Here is an 18,703-nt window from a genome sequence, read left to right on the forward strand (position 1 = left end):
CTTCCTAGCCCCCGAGTCAATGATTCCTGCTGATGTCAGAGGAGCAGAAAGGGACAGCATCTGAGACCCATGTTCCCACCACCTTCTTTCAAATGCGACTTCCGACAATTCCTTATGTTTTTAAGCAGAGACCCTGGGATTCAATTAAAAATCACCAGGAAGCCACAGATGGGTTCATTCTCTCTCCCACCACCCCTGCCCTCAGGAAAAAATCCAAAGGAACAGGCACCTGCTGCCTGTTGCAGAACCAAGTAAATGCTTTGGCTTCATGGTAGGTGTTCAACATATGCCAACAAGGTGAATTATAGCATTGTCTGTTACAGTGAGATTTCAGAACCAGCCTCCATTATCAACAGGAGGAAAACACTTCAGTGCATTATGCGACACCCACGCGCTTGAATATTATGCAGCCCCTAAAAAAAAAAAAGATAATTATGAAGATTCTGTCACAAAATGAAAAAATACCCACGGTAGCATATTGAGTGGGAAAAAAAAAAGCAGAATGCCAAATTCCAGCTACACTGTGATCACAGCTTTGTATAAATTCTTGGCGCATAAAGACAAAAAAAAAAAAAATGAAAGTGGTGGGAAAAAATCTAAACACTAATATGCAGCAGGAGTAGAATGCAGAGTGATTTCTCTTTACTTTTTGGACCACGGGTATTGTTTGTTACAGCGTTTGGTGGTGATTCACCAGGAAAAAAAAATATTAACATAAAATTTCTTGAGATGCAAACTCTTTGTTTTAATTTTTTTTTTAATGTTTATTTGTTTTTGACAGAGAGAGAGAGACAGGGCATGAGGAGGGGAGGGGCAGAGAGACAGACACAGAATCCGAAGCAGGTTCCAGGCTCTGAGCTGTCAGTGCAGAGTCGGACGCGGGGCTCGAAACCACGAGCTGTGAGATCATGACCTGAGCCGAAGTCGGACGCCCAACCGACTGAGCCACCCGTGTGCCCCAAGATGCAAGCTCTTTTATAAGCCAATCAACTGCTAAGCTGCTTTGAACCCGTTCTCAGCCTTCCAGCAGGCATTGTAAAGGGAATGGGGGCAAAGTGTTTCTAACACAGACCCACCCTTTACGTCACTCACCCCTTCTCTGTCTGACTATGGTTGGACCAAACAGAAGAGTGAGAAGCTTTGGATTCTGTGCATCCAGCAGTAAGGACTTCAAAAATAGAGGAGAGAAAGACGAGAGAGATCACCGAGGTGGGCAGCCCCCAGCGGGGAGCATGATGGACGGGAAGCATCTAAGTAGGTAGAGGGAGGTGGGGAGCGAATCCCAGCAAGGTGTGCGGGCACGAGCAAGGCGGATAATTGCACCCGGCTTTGCTGGTCTCCTCCACTCTGCTGACCCATACGATTAGACCATCGTTCATGCACCTCGGATGGTGCTGTGAGGGCAAAGTGCCTCGTTTTATGGGTAAAGAAACTGAGGCAGCGGAAATCGATGAGGTGTAATCACTCAGAGAGAACAGAGAATGTGATCGAGAAAGGATTCCTAGAGGTGGTATTGACAAGTAATTGTCAACATTTACTAAGAAGCCTCCTATGGTCCAGGGACGGTGCCTGGCACCCTGTGAAAAGCCTCTTGTGCACGGGGTACTGTGCTCAGCCCCCTGTGAGAAGCCTACTATGTGCCAGGAACTGCACGCTGCCTTCTGTGCGCCAGACCCTTGTGTGTGCCACACACTTCTCTGGGAGAAGCCTGCCCTGTACCCTATGCCGGGCACCCTGCAATGACCTCATCCTCCCATCATGAGCTTGGAAGTGGTTAAAGTGATGGCACAGATGAGTTCTCAGAGAAAAAGGAATTCAGAAAGAGAAGCACTGAGCGGAGAGCCAAGGATCCAGCTGGAGATGAAAGTAACAATAAAAGGGGAATTAATTTCTTGGCAAAGTCAAGGGCTTCTCTCCCAGGAACGGCCCTGGTGGCCCTACCGCCACTCAGGAGGGATTCTTCACTGGATCCACGTGGGCGGGAAGCAAAGAGGGGCATCGTGATAAAGGGGCGAAGGGTTGGGGACCCAGGAAGGACAGGCATGGGAGCCTTCGATCAGCCATTCCCAAATATCTTTCTGCTGAATTGGGCCCAGAGCATCTCTGAGCTGGGGCTCTTTCTGTTTGGGCTTTGAGTATGTGGAGATTTATGACAACAGGAGAAAGCCCTCCCCCCCCCCCCATCTGCTTCTGTGTAATTATGATTACACACACACAGGCAAGGCGGACACCCCCAGAGATTTTCAGCGAGGGGGGGGAGGTGCTAAGAAATGAGGATGGCCCCTGACCTTCTGAGGGGCTGCCTAGCTCTGCTTGTGAATTTCATGATCGTTCCATTAAAGGGAGCTGCTAAGGTGCCCTTCACTGTGAATATGAGCAAGGGAGGCCCTGATTCCAAATAGACCCGACTGAGTCCCATTCCGTCTAATCCCCTGATTGGGCTTGTAATGACTGAATAGGGGTGGGGCACTTTATCCATTTTGAAACTCACCTGCAGGCTGCCCGGGGAGCAGCCCCCAGCTTTGTGCAGCCCCTGCTGGGAGCCCGTGTGCCCACTAGTGGCAATGACGGTCACCAGGGCTGACCACAGCTCATCTTAGGAAAGCCGGCTCTGCCTCTGGTGCCCTCACTTGGTTTCTAGATGTAATGGATGCAATGGGTCAAACCAGAGTCCCCTCCCGCCTGCCCCGCCCAAATCCCATTCCCTGCAGTGGCCCCTTCAGTATGTTGCCTGACCCCGTGGAGCCTCAGTTTTCTCATCCATTACGTGGGGATGATGATGGCCCCTGGGTTACAGGGTTGGCGTGAAGCGTCCTCAGTGAGACGGGACTCAGGAAGCGCTCAGCACTGTGGCTGGCACCTCGAAAGTGCTCTCGAACGGGGGACACCTTGTGCTAGCAGGGTCAAGGGTAGCCAGCCTCTGCTCTAGTGGTTTCTGGGCTGGCGGCTCCACCCACGGTAATGGTTGTTTGGGCTAATGGTTGGGGTTGTTGACGTTTTGCAGTCTTTCGTTTATACTCTCCCCACACTGAAAGAATTCTCTTTAAGTTGGCCCACTCTGAAAAAATAAAAAAAGCTACTGTGGACCCAGAAGCTACCCTGAGCATCATGTTCCATGTGCAGAAACTCACCCAGGCTTCACAGAGGAGCCTGGGGCGGGTGTTATCAGCTGCATTCCCTTCCACAGTTGGGGACGCCGAGAGGCTAAGGAACTCACCTGAGGTCACACGGCAAGTAAGAAGCAAACGAAGTGCTAAATACTGAGATGAAATTCAGATTCCTGAGCCCAGTGCCCTAGGGCCCTAAGGCCACCCTCACCCCCGCCCACCACCCCCATGTTAGTGATCAGCTGTGGCAGACACTCTTGTGTCCTTCTGGAAGGAGACGGTGTCCAGACAGGGCCTCCCGTTACCATGGGTGGTGTCCCAGAGCCTCCTCCTTGGGTCTGTTCGATGCTCACTGCCCCAGGTCAGCCTATCACGGTGTCTTCTGCGGAATGCCTTTCCTTTGGCACCTGGCCGATTCCTCTCCCCCATTAGCACTCAACAGAAGGACCATCTTCTGTCTCCCCAAGAGGCTCGGTTGGAGCTATGGTGATTAGGTCTGGGCTGTCCGTTTAGTCTGTCTTCCCTGGTATGAACTCCTGGATGGCAGGGATGAACGTGAACCCTCATCTGTGTACCCCCAGCTCAGCACACCCAGTGTCCGGTGTGACCTAAGCACTCGGCAAGTGGTTGTCCAGTGGCTGGAAATGTAGGACCAATGTGTAGGACCCTGACCTGGGGCCTCTCCTAACATCTAGCATGACAAAAAAGGAGCTTAAAAATAGAAACCTCTTGGCCTCTCTGTTTGAAGTAACATAGTCTAACTCTGGGTATGTCTATATTTTTTTAAACTTTTAAAAAAATATTTTTGAGAGAGAGAGAGAGAGAGAGTGAGTGTGCAAGCAGGGGAGGGGCAGAGAGAGAGAGGGAGACACAGAATGGGAAGCAGGCTCCAGCCTCTGAGCTGTCAGCACAGAGCCCAAAGCGGGGCTTGAACTCAAGAACAGCGAGATCATGACCTGAGCCGAAGTCAGACGCTTAACCGCCTGAGCCACCCACACGCCCCTCTGTCTTTATTTTTAAAGACAGCGTTTAAACCAGAATCCTTCAGAGACTGCATGAAACTGACTGCTTCCCAGAGCTGCTTGCTAAAGCAGTGCTTCCGTAATTATACTGATTTGAACATTTATTAAATCTTAAGTTCAGAACGGTGAAAAGGCCGTGGCTCTGGAATCACACTGGACCGCGGTTTGAATTCCAGGCGCACTAGTTACGTAAGCTTGGGCAAGGCGCTGCATCCGAGAACCTCCATTTCTTCCTCACAAAAGTGCAGTTAAAATGCCTGTCTCATAGACATGTCATAAAGATTAATTCTGCAATGCCCGGGATACAGTAGAGCTCAGGAAATGTGAGTTCCCTTTGAAGGAAGCACACAGATAGCAACGCAGAGTGCCGTTCTTAAAATGTTTTCTTCGTTGCCTTGCGTTCATTCACTCCTCATCCACTCATACAATCCGTCAGTATTTGCTGAGAACTAACACTGTGTCCGGCAGGATGAGAAGGGCTGAGGATACGACAACAGGCGGCACAAACACGGTCCCCGTCGCATGGGGCTTATATTTTGGCGGAAGAGACAGACAAGTAGAATAATCGCAGCCCGTGATAGATACTGAAGAGTGTCTTTGGTATAGACGCGAAAGCGCAAAGGGAGCCGAAAGAGAGGCCATCTGGGGCTGCCATTTCAGGTGGTGTGGTTAGTTACAGCGTCTCTGGGGAAAGTCTCATGTGGGTTAAGATGTGAAGGATGAGAAGGAGCCAGCTCTAAGGAGAGCTGGGGAAAGGCTGTTCAGGCAGCGATTCCAGCACATGCAAAGGCCCTGAGGCAGGAAGGTTTCAGGAATAGCTACAAGGTCACAATGCCCTGAGCAGTGAGTGGCAGGTGAGGAGGAGGGAGTGGGCAGGAGGCTATAGGTCGCCCCTTGCTGGGGTCTGTTCTGCATTTCCGCAGACCCAGAGGAAAGAGCAACGGGCCGAGATGGGGCAGCTGTGCCTGGCAGTTTGGGGCAGAAAATGGGCGCTCACAGGTGGAATCCAGATGTGAGGAGCGTCAGGCAAGAAGCGAGCATTTGGGCCTGGGCAGGTCCGTCAGGGGTGCCCCAGAACGTGTGCACAGCCCAGCGTGTGAGGGCTGCTCCTGAGCACAGGCGGGTGTCTTGCAGTAAAGGAAGGAGGTCCCGGGGAAAGGGAGTTCACGTAGAAGACTAGGTGGCTCAGGAGGGCTGGCAGTAGAAGCAGTGAAGGGTCCTGCCTCCTCAGCAGCGAACACATTTGGCAGAAGAAAGACTTGGCAGAAGTGAGGAAGACAGGAGCATGGTCACCCAGCCCGTGAGGCAAGGTGGAGACCTGATCGCCGGGGGTGAGGCGCCAGCCTGGAGCCCACCCAACCGTGTGTGTGCGTTCCAGCCCTCGCCTGCCTCTCGGGTCTCACCTCAGCACGCTCCCTCTCATCTTCTCTACTCCAGCCAAACTGGCTGTTTCCCAGGCTTCCTGCTCACAGGCCTCCTCTCACCACAGGACCTTCGCACATGCTGTCCCCCCCTGGGAACACTATTCCTGCCACTCTTTACCTAGATAACTCCTATGCTCTGCCTTTCCCCAGGGATGCCTTCTTGGGCGTACGTAATCGGGCACACTAGATTGACACAGTCTCGTAGCACCTTTGTGGCATTAGACCCCATTCAGTTTCAGTCTGATATTCATTTGTGAAATATGGGTTAACATCTGCCCCACAGAAGTTCTAAAAGGGGAGGAATCAGATCTGTTTGGTCTCACCACTGTATCTCCGCTGCCTCGTGCAGCGTCAGGGCTAAATACTTAATGAACAAATTAATTATTAATAAAAAACAATAATGCTAGCTTGACTCCTCAGTAGCTGGCTTAGACCAGTGGTTCTCAAAGGGTGGAGCCAGCATCATCAGCATCCACATCTCCGGGGAGCCTGTTAGAAATGCAAATCTTTGGGCCCTGTAGATATGCAAATCTTTGCCCCCCCCCCCCCCCCCCCCCCCCCCCCCCCCCCCCCCCCCCCCCCCCCCCCCCCCCCGCTCCAAAACCGACTGAAGCAGAAGCTAGGAGGCAAGGGCGGAAGGAGGGCAAACTGCAATCCGTTTGAATGAGCCCTCGGGGAGATCCTGGTGCCCACTTCAGTTTTAGACCCCCTGGCCTCATTCCCTATAGTGGGGAATTTATAAGTGAACTTATAAGTGGGACTTGAACGGCCCTGTCTTTACAGATAACCGTTCTATTAGGCAAAAGCTAAAACTAATCTTTTTTGTTGAGTCATTGTGATGACTGGACTTTGGACTTGACCTGAGGGCTTTGAAGGTCATGACTCAGCTGTGCTGGGGCTTGGGGCGACTGACTTAGCGTCTGAACCGTAGATATACGCGTGCAGTTTCCTACTGAGGAAAACAGGACCCAGCTGTTGACTTGAGTGGCACTGCCTCAACTTTGTTCGGAGGTGAGGGTGGCAACACTCAGCTCTGTGCTAAGACAAGATAATCCTGCAAACTCACAAACCGAAGCAGAGCAGGGCCCAGCCACAAGCGGGTGCTCCGGGGACTTGACTCTCTTCCCTACCATCGCTGGAGCCTTCCTGTTGGCAGTTCTCTCCCGCATCGTATCTTCTAACAGTGGAAGCCCACCGATGTTTGTTAAATGCATAAGTGAGTGAATCAAGGAATGTATACATAAATGAATGGAAGAAGGGATCAAGAAATGCTTCGTCTGGGGCACCTGGGTGGCGTAGTCGGTTAAGCGTCCGACTTCAGCCAGGTCACGATCTCGCGGTCCGTGAGTTCGAGCCCCGCGTCAGGCTCTGGGCTGATGGTTTGGAGCCTAGAGCCTGTTTCCGATTCTGTGTCTCCCTCTCTCTCTGCCCCTCCCCCGTTCATGCTCTGTCTCTCTCTGTCCCAAAAATAAATAAAAAACGTTGAAAAAAAAAATTTAAAAAAAAAATGCTTCGTCTGCTTAATAGAATACAAATGTGGATCATCTCTGTTGTGGAACCTTCTACTGCAGAGAGGAAAGGAAGATCCTCTGTATTTAGCCCTCTTCCTCAAAGATTCCATTTTTGATTGAGCCTAGAGATGGAACGAATAGAAGTTTGTGAGTTAACTAACGGGTCTTTAGAGCTCCACTGAGGAGGCAGGGAGAAGGGAAGAAAAGCTAATCCCTGCTAGACTGGAAACCTCATGACGACAGGAACATGTTGCTTTTGCTCCCCACTCCGTCTCCAGAATCTCAGAAAGAGCCTGGCCCGTCACCCAAGCTCCACAAACATCAATTGTTGAGCGACCGACTTACGGAGCGACCGTTACGTGACTGGCGATCGGCCAGGCATTTCATGGGTCGCCACAAAGAAACAGCTCGCTGCCCCTAACAAAGGAGAAGGCCGCATGGCATGGCTGGATGCAAATCCGGGTATCTGGCTGTGATGTCCATGCTTTCCCGCCTAACCCGGGCTGGCCCCTGGTAGCAGCCACCGGCCAGACTCTTAGCGGCCTCCAGGTTGTGAAATTCTTGTAGTTGCACCCAGGAAGGTAAACCCACCTCCCGGCCTTCTGTCCTATTTATGGCCGCTCCCAGAGCCCTTGCTGTTCCTGGTTTGGTCCCTAACATGAGCATTACGGTATCTCTCTTACTTTGTCTTCACACCTTTTAGAATCTCTGCGGAAGGAGTGGACATTGTACTGGACTGCCTCTGCGGGGACAACACTGGAAAAGGTCTCAGCCTTCTCAAACCACTGGGAACCTATATTTTATATGGTAAGTGCCGAGGAGAAGCAGAGATACGGTCTGCAACAGGGGGCACTGCACCTGTGCTTACAAAGGCACTGACAAATGCCTTATGTTGTTTTGTTGGGGTAGCGAGACAGGGGGCTTAATTTTTAAATGTTTTCCATAGTCTCGCTATTGCCAGTCGTTATTTTCAATTATAAAAGCAAGCGTATATGCCTATTGGCCTGTTAACCCCATGAATACTTCTCATTCCGAAAGGGGTAAAGCAAGGCCAAGCTGGTGTAGCCATTGAGATGGGACTTGACCCACAGAAGGTGGCCCAGATGGGAAATAGTACTGGCTTCAGAGGAAGTCCAAAAAAAATGAAGGAATCAAGGACCCACAGTAGGACGGGAGGGGGTGGCGAGGATATGGGGGTTTTAAGGGAGATTCTCCACCATCGGAGATGAATTTGCAAAGCACAGCTTCTTCCTCTTCTCAACTCCTCCTGTGTGTCCTAATTCCAAAGAGGCCCTGGATGGCTGGAGCACATTCCCTGATAACACTCTTGAGTTTGAGTGGGAATTTATGAAAGTTCTCTGGGAGATTTTCTCCAGCAAAATGAGACCCCAGACCTTCTTCCTCTCTTCTTTCTCTCTTCTGTCACACGATTGTAAACTAATGTCAACATGAGTCTCTACAAAGTCAAAAAACCATCTCTGAAGCCAGATATCACATTCTAACGCCCAGTGATCCTGGGGCTACCCAACGTTTGAGAGTTTTAGCACTTCTGTCCCCTGTCGGTCTGATAGCAAGTTGAGCCTTCGCTCTGTGGAACTCAGAAAAAGATGCTCATTTCCCTGCCAGTCGCTGAGAAGCTTCTTAAAGAGTTATTTGAGAGGTAGAAATATTCGAGCATCTTTTTATCATCATCATTATGACGGAAAGAGAGGAGATAAGCTTCCCACTGCTGGAGCGTTGCAGTATTTTCAATAGCGGTCACACATCTGAAAGTCTTTGGAGGTGGATGCGTAATTCTTTACCCGTTCCCACTATTTTTTTTTTTTTAATTTTTTTTTTTTAATGTTTATTTATTTTTGAGACAGAGAGAGACAGAGCATGAACGGGGGAGGGGCAGAGAGAGAGGGAGACACAGAATCGGAAGCAGGCTCCAGGCTCTGAGCCATTGGCCCAGAGCCCGACGCGGGGCTCGAACTCACGGACTGTGAGATCGTGACCTGAGCTGAAGTCGGACGCTTAACCGACTGAGCCACCCAGGCGCCCCTACCCGTTCCCACTATTGATAAAAGGAGTTGTGAGCGTCAGTGCACGATGCGGGGATACCAGATATGATGAACATGTGAGCTGTACTCGCTTCGGGAGCACATATACTAACGCTGACTAACATGTGAGTCAAATGTTAGACGGACAGTTTATTCGTTCTTATTTATTTGCCAGTTCTGTTTTTGCCCCAGTTCCATGATGCCATTTGGAAGAACATAATTTGACCCTCTCACATAGCATCTAGTTGATCGCATCAGTTACTAGGTAACGAGAGCCGAGTACCGTCCTGCTTGGTGATAAAAACAGAAGCAGTGATTGAATAACTGGCCACTGGACTACACAGGCCAAATAATGAGGTTCAGAATATACACTGTTTTTTCATTCACTAGTGGAAAAGGACTAAGAAGGACTTATTCCCAATCTTTGGGGACAAGGCAACAGAGTTGTTGAAAAGACACCAATGTGGCATCTGATCTGTTAAGAGCTCTCTCATCCACTCCCCACCCCCAGGAACCACACAAAGGGAGCTTTTCTCTCTGTAAGAACATCGTAGGAAATCCTCCTAATTCCCTCCCTCATCCTCCCGTCCAATACTGCGTGTTCCCATTAGCAAATCTCCCATTTCTCGCACCATTTGTCTCAAGCGGTTTTGACCTTCCTGCTCAGATTTCTTGGGAGCTGGTATGTCGGTCACATCATTTCCTTGGCTCGTGAATCTATTTCACCCTCATTAGCTCTTCTGTACCCCATTTTTTCCATCCATCTAACTTCTAACTCAGCCCCACCTCTCCCTGCCACTTAAGTGCCCAGCCCAGATCAGAGCCCCTTAACTGGTGAAGGAATCGAATTCGGACCATGAATTAGGCTCACCTAAGACTTCATCTCCAGTCTTGAAGAATGGAACCAATAAGACATTTCAGGAACTCATCATTTCATTAGAGTGTGGGCTTAAGTCACATTTTTGCTACGTGCCCAATTTTCCAAAGTAACGACAGGGTCACCTTGAGAAATAGTACTTTCTCTTTGATCCCATGACGCTTGGCTCAAATTAAGTCAACCTGACGCCACCTATCCTCTCCATTTCCCCCCTTGTTCCGAGGCCGAATTGAAGTTATTTTCAAGCTCTTGGCACTTCTGGACCAGACAGTTGCCATTCTTCCATGTGTGGCAAGAGATGCTGATTTTCATTAGCAATAGCTTGACTTGGGAATCCTTCATTTGCAGGTTCATCCAACATGGTGACTGGAGAGACCAAGAGCTTCTTTAGCTTTGCCAAATCGGTAAGTATCCACACACGTCAAATGTACTGTGGTAGGTAGTGTGGTGATTTGCGTGTTGTGAGCTCCTCCATGTAAAGACATTGACCTAATAACCTAAATCTGGTGTGTCCGTCCTCCGTGTCATTCTTTTTCAATAGAGACTGCATTCCCATCGTGCTCGTTACACATGGGCAAGACCGTGTGCATAGTCTGGCTGCTTTGTCTAAATGAAGCAGAGAGGTGCGAGCCTCAGAGAAACTCAAAAAAGCTTTATTTTGATTTCAACAGAGATTGCGTGAGTTTTTGTGTTTCTTACCCCTGGTCAAAAATAAACTTGGCATTTCATGCATTTTCTTTGCTCCGTGGAGAAACCAACCTTGAGTGTGGCCACTTTCTGACCGGGTCTCTGGGGGGGGGGGGGGGTTCTTAAGATTTTCTCTGTATCTCCGTTCTACTGAGCTGGAGATACAAATGGGATCCCACAATTTTAGCAAGTCCCCGGGGTGATTTAGGACACAGGCAGATTTTTGTGTTCAGTAGCTTCAATAGCTTCAATAATCATGCTCTGCATGTAACGGTTACTTTGCAATTGAGAAGCCACATCCCCGGGCATTCCAAACTATCCAGATCTATATTCTCACCTAGAGCAAACACTTGCTAGAATCAACTTATTTGGGCTTGAACTTCAATTTTTACCGCTGCCCCCTCAACAGGGAATTCTGCTTCCTGTGAGAGCTTGCTTTTGTCTCCTCTCCTCTCCTCTCCTCTCGTCTCCTCTCCTCTCCTCTCCTCCCCTCCCTGCTCCCCTCCCCTCTCCCCTCCTCTCTTCCTCCTTCCCTGTCCTCCTCCTCCTCCTCCTCCTTCTCCTCTTCCTCCTCCTCTACAGCAGCCAGGGTAGCACTGATGGACTCACTCACTTTGCAAGCATCTTCTAAGTACCTACCCTGTGTGCAAGATACCAGGGTATTGCAGTGAATGAGATGGGTTCGTTGCAGCCCCTTGGGCCTCCTACCTTCTAATGAGGGAGACAGACTGAAACAAGTAAAACAGAATTAAGAAGAGGATTATCATTATGGTCATAAGAACTCTGAAAGGGATTGAAAACAGGGTGCAGGATGGAGTGGAGGCATTTTGAATAGGGTGGCCAGGGAAAGCCGTAGAGAGGGGTTTAGAAATGATTCTAAGTGTGGCACCCTGGGGTATTCATGTGTCCCTTAAGTGGCCAACACTGGCTGCAAAAGGCTTCACCCCTGAACATTCCCTGGTTCTGGAATGATCAGTACTCCCTGTCCTGTGCGAGTAGAAGTAAAGAGGCTGTCTTTGCGTTTGAACTTCAGCATTCAGGTCAAGGAGCGTGGCAACTACAGAATCTGCAAGGGAGCAAGCACGGGGTATGATGAGGGATGCTGTCTGAGCAGCAAGTCCTCTGAAGACAGGCTTCATGCCGCTCAGAGCTGTTTTGTGGCTGTAATTAACGTGATGCTGACAGCCTGCTGTGGGTAACCACGTTGACCCAAATTGCAAGCAACTGGAAGAATGTTTTCCCTGTCTCCCCCAAATGCACAGTCACAGCACACGGTGTTAATGCAATGACTGCCGTGGGCCCAGGTTCAGTGAAAGCTCTCGTAAAAACACCGCCAGGAGGGAGGTTGAGACTCTCCTGCCTGAAACGGGGGTGCCGATCACAAGAAAGCTAAATATGGGGGGTGCAGAACTACCTTTCAGGGGCCTGGCCCAGTATTGGTTGGTCAGTTGGAAGCAACATGAAGATAGGGCATGCCAAGGAGGGGAACGATGACTTTGTTCTAGAAGGTTCTAGAAAGGAATTTTCTTCTATACATTGGACAAAGGCTTAGAAGTTTCTAGAAAGGAATTTTCTTCTTTACATTGGAGAAAGGCTTAGAAATTAAAGGCATACTTGGAACCATACAAGAATTTCTCACTCAGATATCCTAAGTATGTTCTACCTTAAAACCCTTGCAGAACTCAAACTCGCTCTTGGACAAACATGCCGTTTGCTTTTAGACCATAAAGATGGTTCACGACGGTTAACACCTAGAAAGCAACCTGACTCCAAATCCAGAACTCTCCGCTAAATCAAAAAGATCCCTTCCAACTTAAGATAACAGAAATATTTTATATTTATATTTATAGGTCTATATACAGACCTACTCCAGGTCAGACACTGTTGTAAGGACTTTGTATATGTTGACACGTTTACTCCTCACCATGACGCCATGAGGCGCAGTAGGGACACTTAGCATAGAGAGGTTAAGTGGCTGGCCTCAAGTCGCACAGCTATTAAGTGGCAGAACTGGGATTCAAAGCCAGGCTCTAGAGCCCACTGAACTACAACTGTGCAGAAATTGCACAGTTAGCAGGCACTCGTTTCGCAAACATTTACCGAGACGTTGCAGATGCACCGTGAAACAAGTCATTAATCATTTCTCTGCTTTGTTTTTGCCGCAAGCAGCCCATGGCCAAATGAAGGTCTCTCCTAGAGCTGGCCTCTGGGCCCTCAGGGAGTGTACCTCAGTAAAGAATTTTGTGTGTGCATCTCATCCCTGTTTCCAACTTGTCTTTCTCACACGTATGTTCCTAACAATATGATTTTCCCGCTTAAAAAAACATACCAAAATTTTTTGTGAGCTTTTGGGAGCTTTTGGGATCCAGGAAAGGCAGGATGTAAATAAACACACCAGTAATGTAAACATTAGGAATGTTCCTAAGGACCCATCACATGCCTCTTGGCCTGTGCATTAAACCATTAACCAGTTTGCCTTACAGCCTTCTAGAAACTAGAACTTGGAATTTCTAAATTCTAACCAGCACCAAAGAAGATGCAGTTAAACCAGAACAAAACCGTTGGATAACCATTTCTGCAGTCTGTTCGTGGGTTTTTTTTTTTCTTATTTTCATGTCTGGCCTGGGGGATGAGAGGCTGGAAAAGAGAGAGTCACACTTGTCACTTGGGTGTCCCCCACCTAGGACCTTAGCGGTACTGGCATCTTGGGCTGGACTCCTCTTTATCATGAGGGGCTGTCTTGCTCACTGTAGGATGTCCAGCACCATCCCTGACTTCCACCCACTAGATGCCAGTAGATGCCTCTCCTTTCCAGTCACCACGACAAAAACATCCCCAGACATGACCAGATTGTCCCGTGGGGAGTAACACTTCCCTCAGATGAGAACCACTGGCTTAATCCCATCCCAGTGGCTTCATGGTTCCATCACACTATTTCTTCTGCCTGGGTTATGCTCCCTTACTGTCTCTCTGCTGGATTCCTACCCAGCTCTCCAGGCGTGCCCTTATTGCCCCTAGAACGCCACTCCTGTGGCTGGATCATCATCCCACCAAGTCCCCACCACACTCGGCGGCCTTCGCTGCCACCCTGCCCCTTCCCCAACCCCGTCACTGCCACCACCGTTTATATACCAAACTCTCCCAGAAAGCTGAGAGGCAGTACCCGGCCCCTGTCCGTGGCTGAGGGAAATGAAGCACACAGAAGAACGGGGGTTCGAGTGGTGCAGCCAGGACCCAACTCCAGCGCGGACCGTCCTAACCCGGGGCCTTCACGTTCCGACGACACGAGGCCTGATGGTTGTTTTCAGAAAGTTGGCTTCTGGCCCCTGCCTAGACCCCCGTGCTCTGCTCCTAAGCGTCACCGTGCACTCCCAACACTGGCTGGAGAGCTGCTTTAAAAATGACCCCAACAAGGGCCACCATTTGGCCGCCTGGAACCCGCCACACTGGGGCCCCGTCCTCCGCCCACAAGGCTGTGACCACGACCGGCTCCGGTTCCCTGTAACCGACACCTTCTCTCCTTCCAGTGGTGGCAGGTCGAGAAGGTGAACCCCATCAAGCTCTATGAAGAGAACAAAGTCATCGCGGGATTTTCCCTTTTAAACCTGCTCTTCAAACAGGGCCGTGCGGGCCTCATTCGAGGAGTAGTGGACAAACTCACTGAGCTCTACAACCAGAAGAAGATCAAGCCCGTGGTCGACTCCCTTTGGGCCCTGGAGGAGGTAAGAGTGGTGGGTTTTGATTCCCCCCAGCAATTAATCTGTTTTTAGTCCAGGGAGATTTGGGCGGCCGGGATAAAAATAATCTTTCATGCAAAGGTTATTCTCCAGGTTTGTTCGTTTCAAATGACGGTCCTAAAAGTCATTGTCCTACCGTATCACGCTTTAGATGTAAGAAACGCTTTGAATTCCATAGTGGTTCTCAACCCATGTGCCTCAGCCTACTATTTGTACCATGAATCCCTCTCAGGCCATCAAGTTTTAATGGGTGTGGACGATCCACCTGGGTTCTAAGAAGGTACGGATATGGCTGCAACATCATTTACATTATCACCTTGTGGGCATAGGACATCCAGGTTGGGGCAGACCATGGCTCAGGCTGAAATGCTTTGTGTGCTAAACCCCGATGCTTGGAGACCCTGGGGGACGAGATGCTGTTGGCTATCACACTGGGCATTGTAATTATTCATGAATCGTCAGATCTGGCATTGGACTGTTTTCGTTAACCGATCTGCCAAAAGTTCTAGTGTGTGAAAGCGTTCCTTAATCATGAAAAAAAAAAAAAAAACAACCAAGAATCCCTAATGTAACCTTCACTGCAGCACGTAGAATGTGCTAGGTGGAGGACGGGTCTAGGAAATTCTCCAGGATCGGGGAAGTTTTGGACATTTGGGAAGCCAGGTGTGGTAGCTATCTGTGGGGAGAAAATAAAGAAGTAAAGCCTAGATTTCAAGGGGCATTTTACTGAGAAATCTTCCTAGGTCAGGCTGTTGGCTGTGGGAAGCCGTGGAGCCCCTGAGAAAGATCTTAAAATATGTGGGAATGTGTTTTGTGTTTGTGTGGCTTTTGCATTTTGCATGGGTGAGTGCCTTACAGTACAAGAACTTTTTTGTACTTTTGGGAATCACAGACATCCTTGAAAAAAGCTAACCAACATAATGGTCTGTGGAACAGAGAGTAGGTATTGTCCTGGAAATAAAGCTGGTGCTATTTGCCTAATGAACTAGGTTGGCCAAAATCCAATGGCTTCCCTGAGCACAGAAAGTGCCTCCCAAAAAACTTTGTGAGGCTCCATGTGTAATCAAATAGGACTGGTTCTGGATGCTGTATATGCTTCTCTGATCTTGCAGAATCATGAATGGTCTTTAAAAAAACCCAACCCTTGGGTGGCTCAGTCAGTTAAGCATCCGACTTCAGCTCAGGTCATGATCTCGTGGTTTGTGGGTTTGAGCCCTGTGTCGGGCTCTGTGCTGACAGCTCAGGGCCTGGACCCTGGTTTGGATTCTGTGTCTCCCTCTCTCTCTGCTCCTCCCCCACTCATGCTCTGTCTCTCTCTCTCTCAAAAGTAAATGAACATTAAAAAAAATTAAAAAAAAAAAAACACCAATCACCAAAACCCTTGTGTCTTATGGTGAAAGAAATATATGCTTGTTGTAGGAAACTCCTAAATTAAGAACAAAAGTGTAAGGAGAAAATGAACGCCAAGTCCACACTCCAGAGACTGGCTAACACTATCACATTTGGGTTTGCTTCCTTCCAGTCTTTTTTCTTTTGCAGATGGTCACTGTGATTCAGCTGCTTCTTAAATCAGATAATCAGGCATTCCTTCTGCTGTGTCATTTCCAAGATGGTTAGCTTACTGTTACACTCTTCTTGAAAACTTTTTAATTTACCGAGTCAGACATCTGTACGGTATTGGCTGTGGTATCTCAGTGGTGTAGACGGGCTGGACTACACGGGTACCGGTTCTCAGTGGTCAGGGACAGGGAGAAAACTGGAGGTAGTCAAGGTCAGGGCTAAGAGATGATTCTTGAGACCGAGCCCCACATTGGGCTCCACGCTGACAGCACAGAGCCTGCTTGGGATTCTCTCTCTCTCTCTCTCTCTCTCTCTCTCTCTCTGCCCTCCTCCCATTCACCCTCTCTCCCACACTCTCTTTCTCTCAAAATAAAAAAATAAACAACAACAAAAAAGAAACTATCTTGTTCATCTGTTGACTTGTTGAGGCTCTGCCTCCCTTCCACAAGGAAGTAAACCCCAGATGAGGAAGGACCCCAACTGTGCCATTCAGGACCCCAGTGCCTGGCCTGGAGTCAATACTCAATAAACACACATTACCTGAGGGGATTGATGAGTCTGGCAATATACAGAAATATGACTAACTGGGTATTTTCTATGTTCAACAGTAAATATCTGTGGAATGAATAAATGAATGAGTGAACAAGACGTAACTAAAACAAGGTATTATTACTTTAAGACAACTTGGGCTCAATTGACATTTTGGCTGAATTATCCTTTGCTGGGGGTGGGGTTGTCCTGGGCATTGCAGGAAGTTTAGCAGCATCTCTGGTCAGAGACCAGCTGTGGCAATAAAAAATACCTCTAGACACCATCAAATGTCCCCTGAATGGGATAGGGAACAGGGGCGAAACTGGAACTAGGTGAGAAACACTGCTTTAAAAGAAGTCATATTGGTTGAGATAGTTACGAGGAAAACAAAGGAATTATAGGTTCCTCTCGAAAGCTAGTCACCCACAAAGGGGAGACAGACAGCTGCTGCCTGTTTGCCAACAAAAACGTCCACAGCCACTCATCAGTCACACCCACCAACTTTCCGAGGGTTCTTTTTCGACGATATTTGCAGACATCTGTTTAGAGCTGCATTTGGGCAAAACCCAGCTATTTCTCAAGCCCATGCAGCTGTCCTGGGCCAGAGGAGAATAGAGCATGCTTATTACTTGCCAACCGCAGAAGGATGACCATAACGATGTTCCCCCTCCCCTTCGGTAAATGATTTCACAAAATTGCTTTTCAGGCTAGCTGTGTAACTTCATCGATGGAATGGAAAGCCCACAGGGATTAAAAGAAAATTTTCTTGGGCTCTCCGAGCGCTCAGACTAGAAGATTTAATAATTTCAGAAACGATTTAGGGTTTCTTTCTAGCCATCTATCTTTGACTTTATTATAGATTTAATACACGGAGCAGAGAGAGATGTTCCGGCATCAGATTTGCCTCCAGATCTTAAACGTGCAGCGGGACATTAAGTTGGAAAAAAAGCTCCTCTTTCCAAACGGTTCAGAGGTGGGAAAAGGATGAAAGATATATATATGTATCTGTTAACCAAGAGTAGTGACATTATTGAGACCTACTGTGTGCTAGTACTCTTTCATGATGTCGAGTCTACAAAAGAGACAGACGTCTCGTTCCGCGACCCTTAAGTTCATGATTTAGTTTCTGAGACAACACTGAGGTGTTTAGTCGTGGGGTCCTGCTTTCAAGTGCAACCTGGATTCAAGAGCTAGAGAGAATAATGTTGTTAAGTGAGAACGAATGCTCAGAGGTGGTTCCGAGAATGAGGTGGGGCTTGGTTGAGGCTGGAGGGATGCGAATTCTTTCCCTGATGTTGGGGTTAAAAAAAAAAAACAAGGGATTACGAGCATGAGGGACAGTGACAAAATCTCAGAAGCAGGGGTGAGTATGGGGTCAGTGGGGTTGAGAGTCTGAGCTAAACACGGCCGAGGTGGCCGACTAAGGAGGGGAGGAGATAAGGCTGGTTTGGTCAATGCAATCAAATCCCTGAGGCGGTCACTGCCAAGCAGAGAGGAGCAGTTGACGTTCTCGGTGAGGCGATTCCTCTTAGAGAGCGTGGCCCAAGGAACATGGTACCATCTGACCCTTTCAATTCCCAGAAGCCCTTCCTGGTCCCAGTATGACACTAATAACATACACCTGGACTATGTCGCTGTCGCCTCTGGTTAAAAATGTTTTCTCCTGAGGAGCCTGGGTGGCTCAGTTGGTTGAGCATCTGACTCTCGATTTCAGCTCAGGGCGTGATCCCAGGGTTGCGGGTTTGAGCGCTGAGTGTGGAGCCTGCTTGGGATTCCCTCCCTCCCTTCCTCTCCCTCTCTCTCCCTCTCTCTCTGTCTCTCTCCCCTCTACTCTCCCCCTCCCCTGCTCATGGGCTTGCTCTTTCTCTCTCTAAAATAAAAAAAAAAGTAACCAAATAAAATGTCTTTTCCCACCTGCCATCTAATAGCACAGGGAGAACTGTTATGAGCTGAATTATGCATCCACTCAAATTCATGTGTGGAAGCCCTAATCCTCAGTGCTTCAGATGGGATTGTATTTAGAAGCAGGGCCTTTATTTATTTTTTATTTTTTTTTTAATGTCTATTGAGAGAGAGAGAGACAAAGGGAGAGAGAGACATGGTGTGAGTAGGGGAAGGGCGGAGAGACAGAGAGGGAGACACGGAATCTGAAGCGGGCCCCAGGCCCTGAGCTGTCGGCACAGAGCCCGACGTGGGGTTCGAACT

The 18,703-nt window shown here is 48.8% G+C and overlaps 1 protein-coding gene across 1 annotated transcript in view; it reads left to right on the forward strand.

The window, feature by feature from the left end:
* The window catches only part of VAT1L (vesicle amine transport 1 like), a 148,661-nt gene that overhangs the window by 64,419 nt on the left and 65,539 nt on the right, over positions 1-18,703 (forward strand). The window contains exons 5-7 of the mRNA XM_042919752.1: positions 7,768-7,871; positions 10,332-10,387; positions 14,198-14,392. Of these exons, the coding sequence (XP_042775686.1) occupies positions 7,768-7,871; positions 10,332-10,387; positions 14,198-14,392 (355 nt within the window). The remainder of the gene's footprint in view (positions 1-7,767; positions 7,872-10,331; positions 10,388-14,197; positions 14,393-18,703) is intronic.

This window comes from Panthera leo, chromosome E2 (assembly GCF_018350215.1).
Source record: "Panthera leo isolate Ple1 chromosome E2, P.leo_Ple1_pat1.1, whole genome shotgun sequence".
Taxonomy (NCBI): domain Eukaryota; kingdom Metazoa; phylum Chordata; class Mammalia; order Carnivora; family Felidae; genus Panthera; species Panthera leo.